This window comes from Pezoporus wallicus, unplaced genomic scaffold (genome assembly GCF_028554395.1).
Source record: "Pezoporus wallicus isolate ANWC-B61680 ecotype Strahan unplaced genomic scaffold, APGP_CSIRO_Pwel_v1 contig_2871, whole genome shotgun sequence".
Lineage (NCBI taxonomy): Eukaryota > Metazoa > Chordata > Aves > Psittaciformes > Psittacidae > Pezoporus > Pezoporus wallicus.
In genome coordinates, this window is record NW_026640775.1 from 1120176 (window position 1) to 1137582 (window position 17407).

General features: G+C 47.6%; 1 protein-coding gene across 28 annotated transcripts in view; it reads left to right on the forward strand.

Annotated features, from left to right (window-relative positions):
* RBFOX2 (RNA binding fox-1 homolog 2) overlaps positions 1–17407 on the forward strand; it is a 166499-nt gene that overhangs the window by 81045 nt on the left and 68047 nt on the right. The window contains exon 1 of one of the 28 annotated variants that reach the window (XM_057420644.1): positions 3107–3110. The exons of 24 other annotated variants lie outside the window; for them this stretch is intronic. Coding sequence is in view for 3 of the 4 variants with exons in the window: in XM_057420637.1 (XP_057276620.1) it covers positions 13356–13421 (66 nt within the window). In the remaining variant the exon portion in view is untranslated. Of the gene's footprint in view, positions 1–3106; positions 3111–4050; positions 4197–4595; positions 4713–13340; positions 13422–17407 lie in introns of those variants that run through there. 3 more of the 28 variants (XM_057420643.1, XM_057420641.1, XM_057420637.1) reach the window with 3 other exon arrangements.

Genomic DNA, 17407 nt, shown 5'->3' on the forward strand with positions numbered 1-17407 from the left:
CCAGAAGGACACTGCTTCCGTGCTGGGCTCCTTGGCTTAGTGCTTCCCAGGCCTTGGCAGCTCAGAGGCTTGGAGGCAGCCCAGATGCTCAGAGGGTGTTGAGGCTCCTATATGTGAGCAGTACCATTTGACGCTTTAACTCCAAAGTCTGTGTCATTTGAGACGTGTGTGTCTGGATTTGCATTTTTGGCTTTTTTCTCAATTTTGTTTGTTTGTAAAGGGTTGACCTGACAACAATGCCATGTTCTGCAAAGCTAGTGTGTTGTTGCGTGCCTTACTGCGTTGTCCGGGTGCAAGTGACTTGTACGTGTGACTGCAGTCTGTCCCGTGGGGATGGTGAGCCATCAGAGCAGCTCCTCACCTATTCTCCTTCTTCTGAAACCACCCACAAGACCTCCAACAAAGTCTTGCTTGTCACCTTTTTGCTTTTGGAGGGCCAGCAAGGATGTGTGGGGCGATAGGGATGTGGGTGGGTTTGAGAGTAGCGCTCGGGGCAGGGCAAAGCCTGTATTGCAGCCTCTGCTTGGGGAGGGGGCTATATTTGGAGCACACGTGAGATTTGCTGGCCCGGCGTGTGGAGTCCTGGAAAAGCCAGAGGCCATGGGTCAGGCTCAAATACTTCTGGAGCCAAGTGAAAGATGATGTTCTCTGCACAGTCCTTGGCTATTCAGCGTCAGCATTCCTTGTCCTCACAGGCACCAAATTTATCCAGAAAACGTGAAACATAGACTAGTGATTGAAGATTAACTACCCTGAGATACATCAGATAGTCATTAAAGAGTGTTTTGTTAGGTTACCTTGTACTGGGGGTTTTATTACGCACATGAATAGAATCCACCAGCAGAAGTGTGTCTTTCGGTTGTTAAGATTTGTACCTGATAAATTGGTTCTTTGCACTTGAAACTTTTTTCTCCCTCCCCTTGGCCTTGATCCAGCTGGCAGGTTTGTTCCATCTAAACTTGAGCCAGCACAGAAATGCAGGTAATGGGATGTTAAAATCGAAGACTGTGCTTTCTTTCCACCCTAGCAGCAAAGGGGAATTACAGGCATAGCAAAAGAAAAAGGAAAACAAATCCTGAAACTCACTAAAGCAGAGTACTTGTGGTGTGTTCTGCTGTCCCTCCTCTCCTCATCTCCATTTCTATGAGTCCTATGAGTGTTAAACTAACCCAAGTATTTGAAAGCTTAGCACACTGGGTACATGAAGATCACTTTGTCAAACTAGAGGTTAGTTCTTCATCTGTGATCTCACCAGTGTGATTTCAGTGGTCTCATCCTGTCGCCTGCTGCATAAACATCCTTCTCCAGGATGTTTATTATTTTCAGTTAGGATTTGAATTATAGGAGCTAACCAAAAACCATCATGTACGTTGGGTGAATACAAAAGGGACTATAAAAGTGGTGCAGACGTGCTCAGGTGGGAGCAATGAGCTTTGCCTGGCATGATAGAGATGATAAGCTGTGCCCAGGCACTGCAGACTAGTTAAATGTGCCCATAGTTATTTCAGAAGGCTACTTCGACAGCATGGTAATGAAGCTTCAAAGCATATGTGCGTGTGATGCACGAGAAGTCAGGAGAACTCGTAAGCATTGGCATCTAGAGCCGTTCTGAATGTGCTGCTTTTTGAATAAATGCAGTAAGTAGGAAGGGATGATCTCATGGCTCTGAGCTGTACCTTCTTCAGGCTTCCAGCCTTCAGCTCTACTGCTTCTCTGTTGCTTTCAGCAACATGTTCCGCAGTTTGAGTCTTTGGTTATCCTTACAGAGGGTGGCAAATGGTGGTGGTTAATTTGGGCCCTGGTTCCATGATTTGCATGTAGGACAAGTGGAGGCCCACTTAAACTTATATCTCTTGGCCATGAGACAACATCTGAACCCTCAGCGAGGAAGGGTGAGTTGCATAGATTCACCAATTAATTTTGTTAGTCTTGTTCATTATCAGGTGTTGCTTTGGGCTCCAGTAGAGCCCAAGACAACAAAGGCATTAAGTGTTCTCAAGTCTGGTCATGTTTTCCATGGTATTCTTGAAGCTTTGGAAACTCTATCAGATGTTGATTTCGGCTAGTTTTGCGGCAATCGGAGCTCCAGCAGACCTGTGTTTCTTGTTGCCTGAGGACCTCATTGGAAATAGGGGCTTGTCTTTCGCTAAATGGGAGAAAAGGTGGATATATTCCAAGCATGGGGGAGGAGATGCTTTCTGGCCTACAATGGAGATGAAAGAGAGAGACCAGCAGTAGATCACACTGAAGGGAATTCCCACTCTGCTGGCACACGAGCAAAGCAGTTGTACCAACTGGGTGGTGCAAGTGAAGGTTCAGCATGTGGCTGGGCACCTCTTTTTCCTTATAAGATTCTTCTTCATGGCAAATACTTCTAGAGGTTCCTAATGTGAAGGCCAAAGTGGATTAGAAATTATGCTGTCCTGGTTAACAGTGGTGGGATGATGGTAGCATGTTGTTTCTCTGTCGTGAAGGTCTGCGATACAGCCCTAGATCTGGGACAAGAATTGATACCCTGTGGGACAGAGGAGACTGAGTGAAAGCAGTAGTTAATTTAAGTGGAGTCAGGAGATTGTCCTGAGTGACATATATGTGAAGGGGGCCTACAAGGATGCTGGAGAGGGACTCTTCATCTCTTCATCAGGGACTGTAGTAACAGGACAACGGAGAATGGGTTTAAACTAAAAGAGGGGAAGTTCAGGTTAGATACAAGGAAGAAGTTCTTTACTGTGAGGAAGATGAGGCACTGCAACAGGCTGCCCAAAGAAGTGGTAAATGCTCCATCCCTGGTAGTGTTCAAGGCCAGGTTGGACAGAGCCTTGGGCAACATGGTCTAGTGCGAGGCATCCCTGCCCATGTCCAGGGGGTTGGAACTAGAGATGATCTTAAGGTCCTTTCCAGTCCAAACCATTCTGTCGTTTGCAGAGGTCTGGTGAATGAGATGCACATTGCTGAAACCTGGTGTTTTGCCATGGCAAAGGTATTAAGGAGGTTACTGTGGGTTTTTTGCTGCTTTGAGATGGAATTTATATTTGACCCCGAATTGTGCTCCAGAATCTCAGGTTTGTAATAGGGGAGGAGAGAAAAAAAAACCTAATCCAGACAATCAAGTACTTTCCCTTTTTTTGCAATATTGCCTATAAACCTGTAGAGGGTGGGATGTTAAGGGTGTGCTGATGCCTTCATTTTAGGCTTTCTCACCACAGGAGTATCAGCTGGGCTGGGCTGTGTGCTCCTGCTGGCGGCCTCCTGATATAGGAGAGAAAGGGGAAGGGAGGGAGGGAGGGAGCCAGACGTCAGTTGGCAGGGAGTGAGATTGGGAAACTGAAAAGCACTCTGGGTCAGCATGGGCTGCCTGGAGAGCAGTGTGGTAGCAGAAGGCCACCAAGCAAAACCAGTGGAAATTATAACTGGGCATATTCATCGGAAGGAGAGCACATACAAACATAGAATCATAGAACGGTTTGGGTTGGAAAGGACTTTAAGGTCATCTAGTTCCAACCCCCTCCCATGGGCAGGGATTCTGTACACTAGACCATGTTGCCCAAGGCTCATGCAAGGTATCGCTGCACTGTAATTTGGCTTTTCTGATGCTAAAGCCCCAGGAGTCTCTTGAGTACCAAGTATCAAGAAGAGATGCATCAGCACAGGCATGTTGCCCCTCTGGTTTTATCTGTGTCACGAGCACTGGAGCATCAGCACAGCCCTCTTGTCTAAGTGAGGGATTGCCAGCCCTGTGCTTGGCCCTGTCTGTGGGTTTCCGTGGGTGCAATGTTGGGACAAATCACTCGTGCGTCTCAGATCCCCTCTGCCAAATGGGGGAGCAGCCTATCGGTGTGTTCTGCGGGGTCGGCGGGAGAACAAACGCTGCCAACCGTGGCGTGCTCAGGTGTTAAGGGCCAGATGCTTACTGAAGATAAATGGGAGAGGGAAAAAAAGCAAAGCTGGGAAGGAGTCCAGCTCTCTCCAGCTTTTATGATGAAAGAAATGCAGATCCTGGCACGGTGACTGCTTCCGGTTCAGCCGACGCAGCACCGTGTAACCCACGAGTTCTCTCTCCCCTTTGTGGCAGGAGCGAGGTCTGTGCCAAGCTGACAGCTCTCTCCCGAGCATCCTCCTGCGGGGAGATGCTCCCTGCCGCCTGCTGAGGGCCGGCCGGTCGTGGCCTGTCCGCCAGACCGGAGCCGCGGGCGATGGTAGGTGTGGCCGAGCCCTGCGGTCCTGCCGGGCCGGCAGCAGCGCGGGGCCAGCTTCGCTTTTGTTTGCGGCTCGCGTCTGGAAGCCTCTGCCGAGCCCCTCGCTCCCCGTTGCGGGGTGTCCCTCCCGGCGGGCAGGCGGGGAGCGCCTCGCCGGGGCTGCGGGCGGAGCGGGGCGGTCCCGGCTCGCATTAATTACCTTCGGCATTCGGGGCGGCGCTTCCCGCAGCCATCTGGCCGAGCCGGGGGGGCGGCGGGGGGAGCGGCGGCCGGGAGGGAGGGAGGGGGAAGAGAGGGAGGAACACGGGAGAAGAAAGGGAGGAAAAAGGGCTCGGGGGGCACCGCGCCGGCGAGGCAGCGCAGCGCAGGCACCCGCCGCCGCCCGCCTCCACGGGGCTGCCGCTTTTTTACGTTTTTATTAGTATTTTTTTTTTCCTTTTTATTTTTCTTCTTTCTCCCCTCCGCGGCCGGGCTCCCCCATTTTGGTTTATGGAGAAAAAGAAAATGGTAACTCAGGTAAGGTAAAGCGGGCGGGCCGGGCTGCCGGTGCCGCGGTGCGGCGGCTGCCTGCCCGGCTTTGTCTGGCCGGGAGCGGGGGGTCCGGTACGGTGCGGCGAGGAGCGGAGCGGAGCGACAGGCAGTGGGGCTGCCCCGCCGCCTTCCCCGGGGAGACCGCGGCTCCGCGCCGCCTCAGCCCGGTGCTAGGGCGGGAGGGAGCCCCGCCGTGCCGGGGACCCGGGCAGGGCTCTTTGGAGAAGGGGTTCCCACAGTCCCCCTGCCCGCAGCAGCCTCGCAGTGCTCTCTAGGGTGAAGAGGTGCGTGCGGGGCACCGGTGCTCCCGCTACCGGCTGAGCCCGCCTTTGAACGAGCGATCCCGAAGGTAAACGTCTTCCCAGGCGTTGCTGATCTGGCTGCGGTCGCCGGGAGGGCTGGGAAGCCCTTGTAGGTAGCTGTAGGCGTGGGGCTGCCCGTCTGTTCCTGGGGGAAAGCGGCTGACGTTTCCTGGGAGCGCACCCAGCTGCAGGGGCCATCGCTCTTCCTCTGCCTCGCAGCAGGGTTTTATCGGACATCAATGCCTTTTAAGGCTGCTGTACGGTTTGGGTTTTTAAAATATTTCTCTCTCTCTTTTTTTTTTTTGTCTTTTTGGCTTGGCATCTGCAAGTTGCCACCGGAGGAGGGGGCAAAGTGGGGAGGAGGAGGAGAGTGGCATCACGGAGCTGGAATCCTTGGGAGTTGGGCATTATATAATGCCCCCGCAGTGCCTTGCGGAGCTGGAAGCCTTTGGGGGATATTCCCAAAGTGGGTGGAGGGAAGGACTCTCGAAAGGAACTTTTCCTCAGATCTGGGTTTCATAAGCGCTGTTTTCTTCCAGAGCTTTGCAGGTTTTTAGGCTAGGCGCATATTGTCATCTTGCCTTTCTTTTGCCCTGGTGGAACCCCCATCCGTTAGCTGCTGCCAAGATCCCGTGTGTCCCACTGCGAGGGACAGCACTTTTGTGGGTGCCTGTCTCAGAGTGAATCCACTGTAAGGAGTGACACCTGCTTTGACCCTTTCTATTTCTCATCTTGCGTTGATTGTCAGCGGCTGAAAAATAGGTCTCTGTCCACTCTTAAGGTATCTTCCCAGGCTCCAAACCCCACCTTCTGCTATTTAGTCCATTCCATTGCTGATTCCTTTTTTATCTGGACCAAGGCTTTATGTTTTGAGACAGAGGAGCTCCACAGAAACCTCCAGAGGCTTTCTGTATCTATATTTAGTTGAGTGAATGATGCTGAAAAGCCAAGGCTCTGCAATCAGGGTCCATTTGTATATTGCTGTGCCTGGTTAGATGGAGGTGTATGCCCATAAGCTGTAGGCTGGCATGTGCCTGTTCCAGAGAGTTGTTCTGCACAGCCTTGCATTGCAATCCACTGTCGGCCACAACTGTTACACACATAACCTATGTGTGTGCAATGCAGAAAGGTGCCTGGATCACCGGTACACAAGCGTGCATAGTTTGTGCATGCCTAGGACTGAGCACCCTGAAACATGAGCTGGTTGGCTTGGATACATGCGGAGCTGGGAAGGGTGCGACTCTGCTGGAGCACTGGCTGAAACAGAGGAGGGTGCATAAACTCGTTTAAAGGTTTGGGACATCCTAATAGACTTCGGGGAAATCTGCCTTCCACAGAGATTGTTAATTTACTGACATAGGAAAGGAGACATTGAGACCATGCATTATTAGTGTTGGTTGACCTTGAATTACAGTTGTCTTAAGAGTATGTACTGTCTAGGATAGCTTTTAGGATTTGTGCTGCATATTTATGCGCTGATGCTGAAGAAGAGGCATATTAAAGTAACCAGCAGGGGAGGAGAGCTTGGCCATATCTCAGTCAGGGTCTCCGCATGAACTGTGAATACCCCTTTCATGTGGAGTTGAGGAAGAGAGTGAGTGAAGGTGAGTTCAGCTGTAGCATAGTGCTGCTACTTACAGGGGGAACATTTGGCTTGCAGGCTGGTCCTTGGCAGCACTTCACCGCAGGTTCGGCCAATTGTGAGGCTGGAGGAGCGTGGCACATCCAGGACAGTATCCAGAGCAGTGTTACTCTCATTCTGCAGTGCCTTTTGAAGCAGTGGAGTGGCCTTACTCACAAACTGTGAACTTATTTCGCTGGGGCTCTGTCTCTTTTATAACAAGTAAATGTTGTTAGTATGTTAAGCTGGTAATTGCCACTGAATGAATTCAACATTGCTACAGCCTTTTGCTCTGTTGGTTCAGTTTTCAGAGAACATTGCCTGCCTGGTCTGTGCTCTGTTGTGTTTTAGGCAGCATCTTCCTTGGAAATCTGGGACATCAGCTTCTGTATAGGCATGAGGGGCTGGTAAAACAAAATAAATGGGGTGTGTGGGGTGGGAAAACTAGAAACACTGATGAGAAGAAATGAGAAATGCTGGAAGGTAGAAATGTGCTTGAAAAGGAGGAAACTGAAATTGCTAATGAGAGCAAGAGCTCAGATTCATTAACAGAAAGTACCCTCGTCTTATCCCCCTTAATCCTAAATCAGTGAAAATGAGTGTTAAACGAGGCCCGGTACATCATGTGCTAATTGCAGATAAAAGAGAGTCTTTGGTGGACGGGAATTATATGCCAAAAGGCTTTTTCTCTGTGCGGTGCATGGCGAGGTTCCTGGCTTGCGTGGAGCACAAAGCCCTCCCTTTCTTGGACAGCCCAGTGCCTTGCTGGCGTTTTCCTCCGAATCTGTTTCCCATCAGGGCTGGGAGAGGGGGAAGGTGTCGAGCATCGCAGAGAGTGGGAAGGGAGCTGCTGCCTCCTTAAGGAGTCCCGCCAGCCCATGTGGCAGCCAGCAGTGCCGAGCAAGCATGTGTATGTATGTATGTATGTATGTATGCCTTTGTAATGAATCCCCCCGCCATTGTCTGCTCCCCTCCCTGCTGCCGCTGATGGAGCCTTTCACCTGGGCAGTTGCCTGCTGGCGGGTCTTCTTCCAAGATGGGAGGGAAGAGGAGGAGGAGGAAGGATTGCTCATGATAATTCAAGTCAGACTGGGGAGAGCTGCTATTTTCTGACTGCAGCACCCCATTTTCCCCTCTTCTGCCTTGAGTTCCCAGCTTTTGATGTGGGTGTAGGCAGGAACATCTGAAGGTCCCCTTTTGTGCAGCTGTGGGATCATCAGTCTCCATTTTGTGGCACCATCTGAAGCATCTTTGCTGCCCTGCCTGCCAGCATGCTCCCTCGTGTCCCCCCCAGCACCCCTCAGAGGCTCCAGCCAGCGCCGTTTGTCTTGGCACGTGTTTGACTTGCTACGCTCTGCCCAGGGCTCAGGGAGGTGATGGCGTTTGTAGCTTTGAGACTAATTTATGTCCTTGTTAAAATGAACCAGCAAGCAGCCTCATTTTTTCCAGAGGTTTTCTTCCCTTTCCCTTCCCCCTTCTATAACCCCTTCCCTCCCACACCCCATGTCTAGCTGTGAGACAGCCTTGTGCAGCCAAAAGTTACTTGCTCAGTCACTGATTATTTCTTTTAATTGGAAGAAAGACCCCACAAAACCAAAGGCAGAGCTCCTTAAATGGAGATCTTATTTAAATCAGAGCAGCGGCTGACTCATTAAAAGCCTCTCTGTCTCCTTTTCGTTCCTCTGCCTCATTCCCTTTCCCTATCTTTCTCTACCTCCCGTTACAGTAATGGTGTGATAAATCAGATCTGATCTTTGTCTGTACTCTGTGTTGGGATCTTGCAGGGGGTGCATATTTGAGGAGGTGGTGGGGAGAAGACAGGAGATGGGGAGCCCTGTCACGACAGCCACCTTGTGCTAGCTAAAATTGTACAATGCATCCCATTATAGGAGACCGTCCTCCTTTGTTTGAACTGTCTGCAAGGGAGACTGAGTCCCAGCACAGCCTCCCCCCTCCTGTCCCCTTATGTCTGCTTTGGGATCTGTTCCCCTCCAGGCAAGCTGGATGCTGCAGGAGTCCCCTGCTGCCCTAAAAGAAATAATAAGTTTAAAAAAAGATCATTTTCTCCGTGTGGTTGTAGGCTTCTTTTTTTGCTGACTTCTCTCAGGAGCTATCTCTATTCCCCTGTCCCTTTTCATTGCTTTGAGGATTGCATCTCCCTTTCCTTTCAAGCCAAGTGTCCTTGCGGTTTGCTTTTCGGTTTGGTGTTGCCCTTGTAAACTTGTGTGAGCAGTCTGAATAGGATCACTCTCTTCCCTGCTCACAGCCTTGTGCTCTTCCTCTTTCTTGGTTGATATCTTGTGTTGTTTTGTTACCTGGCTCTGAGCCTATGCCTGTCCCTGAGTTTTTGCTTCCCTTCTTCTGTTTGTCATAGGACTTTGTTTTAGTGCTGCACACACCGTAGGTGCACGCAGCAAAGGTTTGTGTGAGGGGAATCCTGGCCAGGCCCTTCTCCAGGAGAACTTCCCCTGGGAACTGAAAGACAGATCTGCGGCTTAGTCCTCATTGAAGGACATGGTTGCTCAAGGTGGGCCTATGGGTTGTGTCTGTGACTTTTGTAATACTGAGGTTTAACTGCTGGGTGGGAAGGGCTTGTTCTTAAGGGCTTAAAAATCAGAACCCTGTGAGTGTCTTTTAAAGTTCTTTTCTCATTACCACCTTTGCTGAGCACTTTCAGATGCATTGGAGTAGAAGCAAACTGAGCTTGCAGTGTGGCCTTGGGATGGCAGAAGCTGCATTCTATGTTGCCTAGGCAGGATGGTGTTGTCAGAGGGAACTTGATACAGCAGTGCCATTTCCTTAAGTCCCTGTCCTAGAAATAACCTCACTGCTCCCTAATGCATTTCTCCTGCAGGTGACTAAGTAACTACCCCTGGGTACCTGGGAATTGAGAAATGAGGATGCCTAAGTTTGCCACAGTACGTGCTGTGATACTCACATGGAAGGGCTGTGTAAATTTAACATAGTGGTTTATTGTTATTTTAAGAACTATTAATTTGTGAAGTATCTGGACTAGTGAGAAGGTTGTAGTGAGCTACCCAAAAATGCTGAAAGTTGAGAAGCTTGGGAAGCCCTTAAAACCAGCAATGTTTTTCCCTGCAAGTTATTAATTCATAATGGCTCCGTTGCACTTAATTAGTATTGACCAGCCTTCTACTATGAAATCCTAACACCAGTGCGGAAGGGAGCTGCAGTGGGGAGTCTGATGGTTTCTAGATCTGGAGTCTGGTCTTAACTGCTTCATGTAAAATGCTGGATCTTCCTCGTTTAGACACATTTTCAGCAGATGATGTGTGCAGTTAGCCACCCCTTAGCAATGAGATCCTTAACCTGTTTGTCTCCCGGGATTTACTTACTTGCAGCTCTTGGAGATCTAGGTACTGGGGAGGAGGTGGTTAATTTGCCTCAGTTTGCTCTCAGATATTATGTAAAAGCTTATGGTCACATACTCTTCCTATCTGACATGTTCCTTGGAATCAGAGTCGAGAAATGTTAACTTTCCTACCCAGAGGTATTCTGGTGTGCTCCTGTAGCGTTACTTATGATCCTGTGCTATGCAGGATGGGTTTTGCTGGGCTCTTGGAGGTTGTGCTACGACCAGTGGGGGCTGGCAATGTATAGGCTGGTTCTGTAGGGTTTGCAGAACACAGAGCAATTAATGCTCAGTTGAAAGCTTTTTGCAAAAATAGAGTGCACTTTGCCTATATGAAAGAAAATAGGACAAATGCTGGGCCTGTTCAACAGTGTGCTTTGTTTAAAATTGACATCTGACTTCTTATTTTTCTTTGCAAAACTGTTCATCGAGCAATGCTATTCACAAACTGAATTGAGAGTTACCAGGATAGTAGCGGGAAGGTACTTCAGTTCTGGGGCATTTCTGTATTTTAAGTTGGGAAAGAAACCTTCAATTGTTCTTTTTCTTTCTGTGTCTGTGGTGGTCTTTAATCACATGATTACATGCTATTTTTTTCCACAAGAAAGGAAAGCAAAACCAGACAACCCTCCACCCGTCTCCATCAGCTCCAGTATATGTGGCACCGTGATGACCTCTGCAAGTATCAGTAGCAGGGTTGGCTGTCCCAGATGCATCCCACAGACCTCTGCCACTTAACACTGCATGTGTAATTAGCTGTCATTTGCTGTGCAGGCCAGCTTGATGTGTGTTTGCCAATTGGCTTTGTGTATTTGCTGACAGCAAAGAAGTGGTGATGTTTCATAATATTAGGCTCTGGTTTAGGCTTTGGGAGTGTACATTAGTAGGCACATTTACCCCTCACTTCCATTCCTGCATGACCTTTCCTGTCTCGCTTCTGCCATCCATCATGGATGGATGTGTCTTCTTTCTCTCATCTTCTCCTTATTATCTCTGGTCAGTAGCTTCTCTTACACCAGTCCATGTCTATGCTAACCCTGTCTCTGCTCCTCTCCAGTTACGTGTAATTGTGTTTCAGCACACTACTTCTTTACCATGATCATTTCAGTTTTTTCTCAGCTGATTTTTAGGTCTTCTTATTCTTTCTCTGCTTCTCCTCCTCCTCCTCGTTGTCCTCGCTACAGTCTCCTTGTCATGTACCTTTTTAATTCTCCACCCACTCCTTGCATTCCTCATTTAGTTTGCCTTTTCTGCTCCTATTACAGCCAAACTTGTCTGATCTATCCCTTCCCTCCCCCCCCAGTAAGTGTCCTGTTGACGCTCAGGCTTCTTATCTGTGTTTACTTTCCTCCCACTACACTTTGACATCTGTTTCTTTGGTCTTTTGAATTTGAGGTGCATAACTTGCTACCCCACATTACTTGATCCCTACGAAGGGGATGGCGCAAAAAATACAGCGGTTGGGTCACCTCCCTGCTGTCATTGATCTTCAGACCTGGATCTGACATGGCTGGTTTCTTCTCTGAAACCATGTTCGTCCCCCAAACAAGAGCATAAAATCAGAGAAAGCGGGGTACAAGTGGCGCTGCCAGCCACCCTCTCTGTTTCCTGATAGAATAAACCATGTCGCCATTTCTGATGGTGAGTAACCTGCCTTAAAAACATTTGCAGTGCCACTGCCAGCCTTGACAATCCAAGTCCTTTCCTTCCTGAGCGTTGCTGAATCCTCCGTAAAATTTAACGTAAAGCTTCTTGTCTCCATTTGTTCTTTCCATGATAAATCCAAAAAATTGATTAATTCTTTGCTTTTTGGTAGGTTTTGCTTACCAGGTTTTTTTCTTTCTTGCTTGTTTTTAGCATTTTTGGACAATCATATATGGCTTTACTAGCAGATTTAGTTGGTATGTAAGACAGGCACTGTAGTTTTCCACAGTTTTGTTACAATGTTGGTCAAATTTTGGTAGCTTTTTAGTGTGATTGCTAAATACGGATTCCCAAAATGCAAATTTTTCTGTTAAATATGAAGTCTTGTAGGCTTTTCAAAGTGTGGGGGTTGGTGTGTTTTCTTTTTTCTTTCCCCCCATCTTAATCATAAACAAAATACACCCCCTGCTTCTTTCTTGGGTTGGATTGCTATGACTGAAGTAGCAGAAAAAAAATTACCAAATCTGAAATAAATTATAGATAATAGGAAAAATACATTAGTTTGGATGGTTTCTCAGAATTGTAAGCTGAAAACAGGGTCTTACAATGGGAAGTTATCAGCCATCCTGGCTCCACCAGCCCTGCCTGTAATGGAGACTTTCACTCTGAGCAGTGTCAAAATACCTAACTGGAATTGCACTGCAAGTAGCCTGTAATCTGAGGGTGCATGGAGACACCAAAAATGTCCGAGTAATTGCGAGGGTAATCTAGCCGCTTCTGAAGCCTGCCCTCAGGCTGGGAGTCTTGAGTATGGTTAAAACCCTCTGAACTGTCCTCCCGGTTATCCTGCTTAAAATTCATAGTCTCTGCAGTTGTGGTCCTGTGGAGTTTAGGATTTTGGTGTGCTTTATAAGCCCTGGTCTCGCTGAGCTGTCTGAGTTGGAGGGCATATTTGACTTTCAGATAATTGCTTTTGATTAACCAAGATTTAGATAATCAGAGTTTGACCTATGCAGTGCATAGACCATCATTCACCCATCGGGCCTCACAGAGGCTCCTTATCTGAAGCTTACGCTCTCCCTCCAGTCCTAATAGCAAAACCTGCTTTAAATTACTTAAGAAGACTGATTTAAAAATGCCTTGGAGAGGAGTTTGGATTTCTTGGATAGTACTAGTCTTCCTTTGTAATTTGATTTGTTGTTCTTCATAGCTTTTCTTATTTTACTGCTATTGCAGCATATGCAAGATTATCCAAACTGAACAATTATGCAAAGCACTTAGGAATATTAGGGAGCAGGAGTATGAAAGGCTTTTGTTTTCCAGCATCTGTCCCTTCTCAAATGTGGTTGAGATAAAACGGGCAGCAGGGGGAAGGATTTCAGCATTTCAACAGGTGGAGTTTTAGATCTATGTTAACTTAGAAAGGATCCTTGCAGCCTGAATCAGGAGGGAGAGGAGGAAGAGCGTGATAATTTAGTGAAATTAGTGAATTAGTTGATTTATTGACTGTTGGTTGGACTGTGAGGTATTGTGGAATGATAGCTTCGCTTCATGTTAAGATATTTAATGCGGATTAGTTTGCTTTAACTTTACACCTTGTTTTCCTTTGTGTGTGTGATGAAGCTGTTCGGTGGTGTTAGATTTGCTTTGCAAAACCATTCTCTGGTCTGCCTCCAACCTCTTCCAGGATGAAGCTGTATTCTGTCTCAAAGCAGTGGAAGGGAAGGAAAAGTACTGTTAGGAGTCCCTCTTATGTAAGTCTAGTTTGGGTTTGGGGGTGATGATGGGCTTTTTGGGTCACTTTAGATGGTGTGGAGGGCCCAGTCTGTGGTAGAGTGTAGTGTGGTGAGAAAAATAGTACTGAGGAAGGTGGTGACTGGAGGCTGTGGTGAGAACTTGGGACAATTCCCTACTTCATGTGTCCTTCACAGGGACATGGGTGACAGACTGTGAATGAGCATATGGTGTGACTGATGAAGAGGTCTAGTCAAGGAGGGACTGTCCCTCTTGGTGGCAGAAAGAATTCAGGTCATCCCAAGCAAGCTGAAAATCTTCATCCTAAGAAATTTTCTGAGAGACTCTAGATCTTCAAAGCTTCTTTTTCTTTTTTTTTGGTCAAAATGCTGCAGGGGTGTGAGAATTAATTTAAGTGGTAACATGGAATTCAAAAGGGCAGAAAAAACACTGTGAAGATCTCTATGCTCCATCAGAAAACAAGACTCCTTAATGCCTTGACTTATTCAATGAGATGAACCTAAGTAAATCGGGTTAAATCAGATTAAAGATCCCTGAGCCATGTATTCTATCAAGTCTGAAACTGTAACTTTGAGCAGCCCGATGGTAACTTTGGCCATAGACAAAATGAAGGTCCTCCTGAAACAAGCCCTGCTGTGAGGAGGTAAGAGAGGCTGTGATGTGACTGTCCTTTTCATCTCCATGTGGTTTCTCAGGACTTCTGTTGTTGTTGTTAGGAATACTCTTTAATTGGTTTTGACAGTGAGCTGCAGGAGTTACTGCAACTGTGGCACACAAGTTAGGAGAAAGCTGCGCCAGAGGCTGCAGACTTGAGCTTCTCAACTCAGACCTGTGCCTGCTAGCTCCAAGCCTCCCTGACAGATGGGTGGCCAGGGTCCTGCCTGGCAGCTCAGCCACGGGGCCAGGAACACATCTCCTGGCCACACTTCTGCTTAAAGCAGAAGTATCCAGAAAGCCAGTGGCTTTCCTAATGGGCGGGTAGGAAACTCTGAGCTATGTTATTTGTAACACTGAGAAGAATAGTTGGAGCTGAGTAATAGGAATTTCTGAGTGTTTTGGAGGAGAATAAAGGAAGATAAATTTAATTCTTCCAGGGGGTTTATAGGGGATTGTAGTGGCTTTCAAAAGTGTAGTAGGCCTCTAGGTTAGCTGTGAGGCTCTGTGTGTCACCGTACAATTACTCTGAGATACTCCGTGGCCTAAATCTAGGAGAAAAGAAGCTGATGGCAGGAAAGAACATGTTTGATTGACACGATTTAAATGCAGAGGTGTGATGAGCCTCCTGGCTACTATTCTGGCAGTCCTAGCAGAAGAGTGTTAGTGTGGTTCCAGGCCTCCTGTAGCCAATCCAGCTGTGAAGTGTCTTGGGAATTGCCCTTCACTGTGTGTGTCCCAGCTTTGTGCCAGTGGGGACTGTGCCTGTGTGAGCTGCTTCTGTGCACCCATGTGAGGTCAGATGTGTTGGTCCTCCTCGTGCTGAAGTACGTGGAGAAGAGCCTGTTAATTAGGTGTGATGTTAGTAGTAGTACCCAGCAGAAGCAGATAGAGGCAGTTGCTGAAACCATTCCCTCTGTGATCGATGAAGATTGACCCCAGATACAAAATGCAGGTGGTCCTTGTGCACTGTGCCAAATTCTGGGATTCTGGAAAGGTTTCTCATTCTGGACGTGTGAGGGGAACCTTTAACAGCAGTTTTCATCTTAAATGATTTAAAGGCATTTTTTCATGTGTATCAGTCTTCCTGCAAATCCTCTACTGGATTTTGAAGACCTAACAAAGCAAAGGGAATTCAGGTAACAATAAACACATTGCTCTGGGCTGCTACTCATGCTTTCATTAACTCTTTGAACATTAACTCTTCCAAAAAAATTAATAGGACACAATACTTAGTTTTGCATGAGCTTTAAAGACCAGCCTAGGTAGATGACATTGGAAAGGATCACCCAGAACAGAAAAACCGGTTACATAGCACTGATTTGTTCTTGCTTTCAGTGCCTGGCTAGTCCTTTAAGTTCTCAGTGTTGCCTGCCCTTTGCTTCCAGCAGAGCAGGGCAGTTCAGATCCCTTCAAATGAGGTGAAGTTAAAACCAAGTGCTGAGGGCTTGTGCTGAAGAACATTTCTCAGATTTGATGGTGATGAAGCATGTCTGTGGGCTGTGGTGTTCCATCTGGGGGATGATTCTGTAGAGCCCATCCAGCAGGCTGGAGCTCTGGCTTCCTAAGGCAGGAGTGTATTGGATTGCAGAGGGACATCTGTTTCAGAGGAGCACATTTGTAGGACAGCAGTTTGTCTGTCTGTCTGTTCCATGCAGTAGCTTCAGGCTCATGAGAAATCGCTCTGATTCGTTATGTCTTCATTGCTTCAGATTGAAACTTCCCCATCTTCAAAGGAACAATTCACTTCTGCTTTCTTCTTGTTATCAGTTAATTGTGTTTGTTCTAAAGCAGCGTGGATTATCATCTTGGCCACTTACGTACTTGGGCTGCAGGATCTCCTTCCCCCCTGACCTCAGTAACAGTCTTACGAGCTCCACACATCACATTTCTTTAAGGAGGTGGTCGCACCTTTGAAAATCAGAGGAGCTGGCAGAGTCTGCTGAAATCTTCTGGTGTTTTAGGTCAGCTGTCGGTGATAGTAACCTGATCTATGGCAAATCTTTCCTTCCCTCTCCCTAGGGTGCCTGCTCTGCCCTTTGCGTGCCGGTGGGGCTGATATGATCCAAATTAACTTTTTCATCTGTTTGCATTTGCTTTCTGAGTCATGAGAGGTCCTTGGGAGCCACAGGATTAAATGTTGTTTTTCTTCCTAACACTTTTTGTACTGTAGCAAACATTACGTTTTCATTCTTGCCTAGTTTTTTTTTTGCCTGTTAGTGTGCTGCTGGGTATAACATGGCCCATCACAGGAATAACAGGGAGCTGCACAGTCAGCAGAGGAGTGCTTACTATTTGATATCTGCTGCAAAATGGTGACTCCTGCTCTAAATTACTTGGTGAGGTAATTGCTCATCTTCTAGGATATTTTTCTTCCTCTCTATGTGAGGTGTGTTAATAGGATAGGAAAGCACAAGGTGTTTCTTGGGCCATATTGGGTCTGACTTCTGACTGCATCTTTTAGTTCTAGCGATAGGGGAAGGATAGTTGGGTTGTGGTTAGGAGCAGAGATGTACAATCCCGGGACATGCTACTGGCAAAGCAGCGGGATTGTTGTCACTCTCTGAACTACACTGCTGTGATTGCTATTTTATGTTTTTAACGTAAACAGCATCTTTTTGGCAATGTGGCTGATGGCCAGTCTTGAAGGAGGGAGGCTGCTGCTCTTCCCAGGAGCCTTCGGTCAGAAGGGATAGAGGGAGGCGGCAGGTGATTGATCCACCTATTCAGTAGGCAGCTGCTCTTGAAATGCTATCTGGAGAGTGGTTTTGCTGTTTGACAGTTCAATACTTCACTTTGGAGCCAATTCGTGGCATAGAGCAAGGGGATGAGAGAGAATTTCATTAACAGGAAACTGGCCACTCAGATGCTGCCTTGGTCTCTTCCCTTCACCATGAGGACCATAGATGAAATAGCAGGCGCTCTGGCTTGCGGTAAGAAGCTCACTCTTGATGTGCTGCAGGGCCCTTTCTGTGCATAGCAAAGACCCAGCTGTTCCCCTTTAAATGTATAAAAGCAGCTGAAATGAGACTGCAGGGGAATTCAGCAGTTTAATCCAGGACTGTGCATCTGCAGACCTTGCTGAGTTGTCGCATAACCTTGTACGCGCCCTGCCGTGCCCAAGCTGTGACAGGGCTGAGCCATTTGGTGCCCAGCTTGTATCTTCAGCTGGGCCAGGATCCAGGTACAAGGAGTGTCTTCTCCTTGTACAGTCTGAGAGGCACCTTGAGATTGTGATTTAGTTACTATTATCCTTTAAAATGTGGGCACCAGGAAAGCCAGAGATGCCTCTCTTTTTATATACTAGTAATTACAACCTTTACCTGGAAAG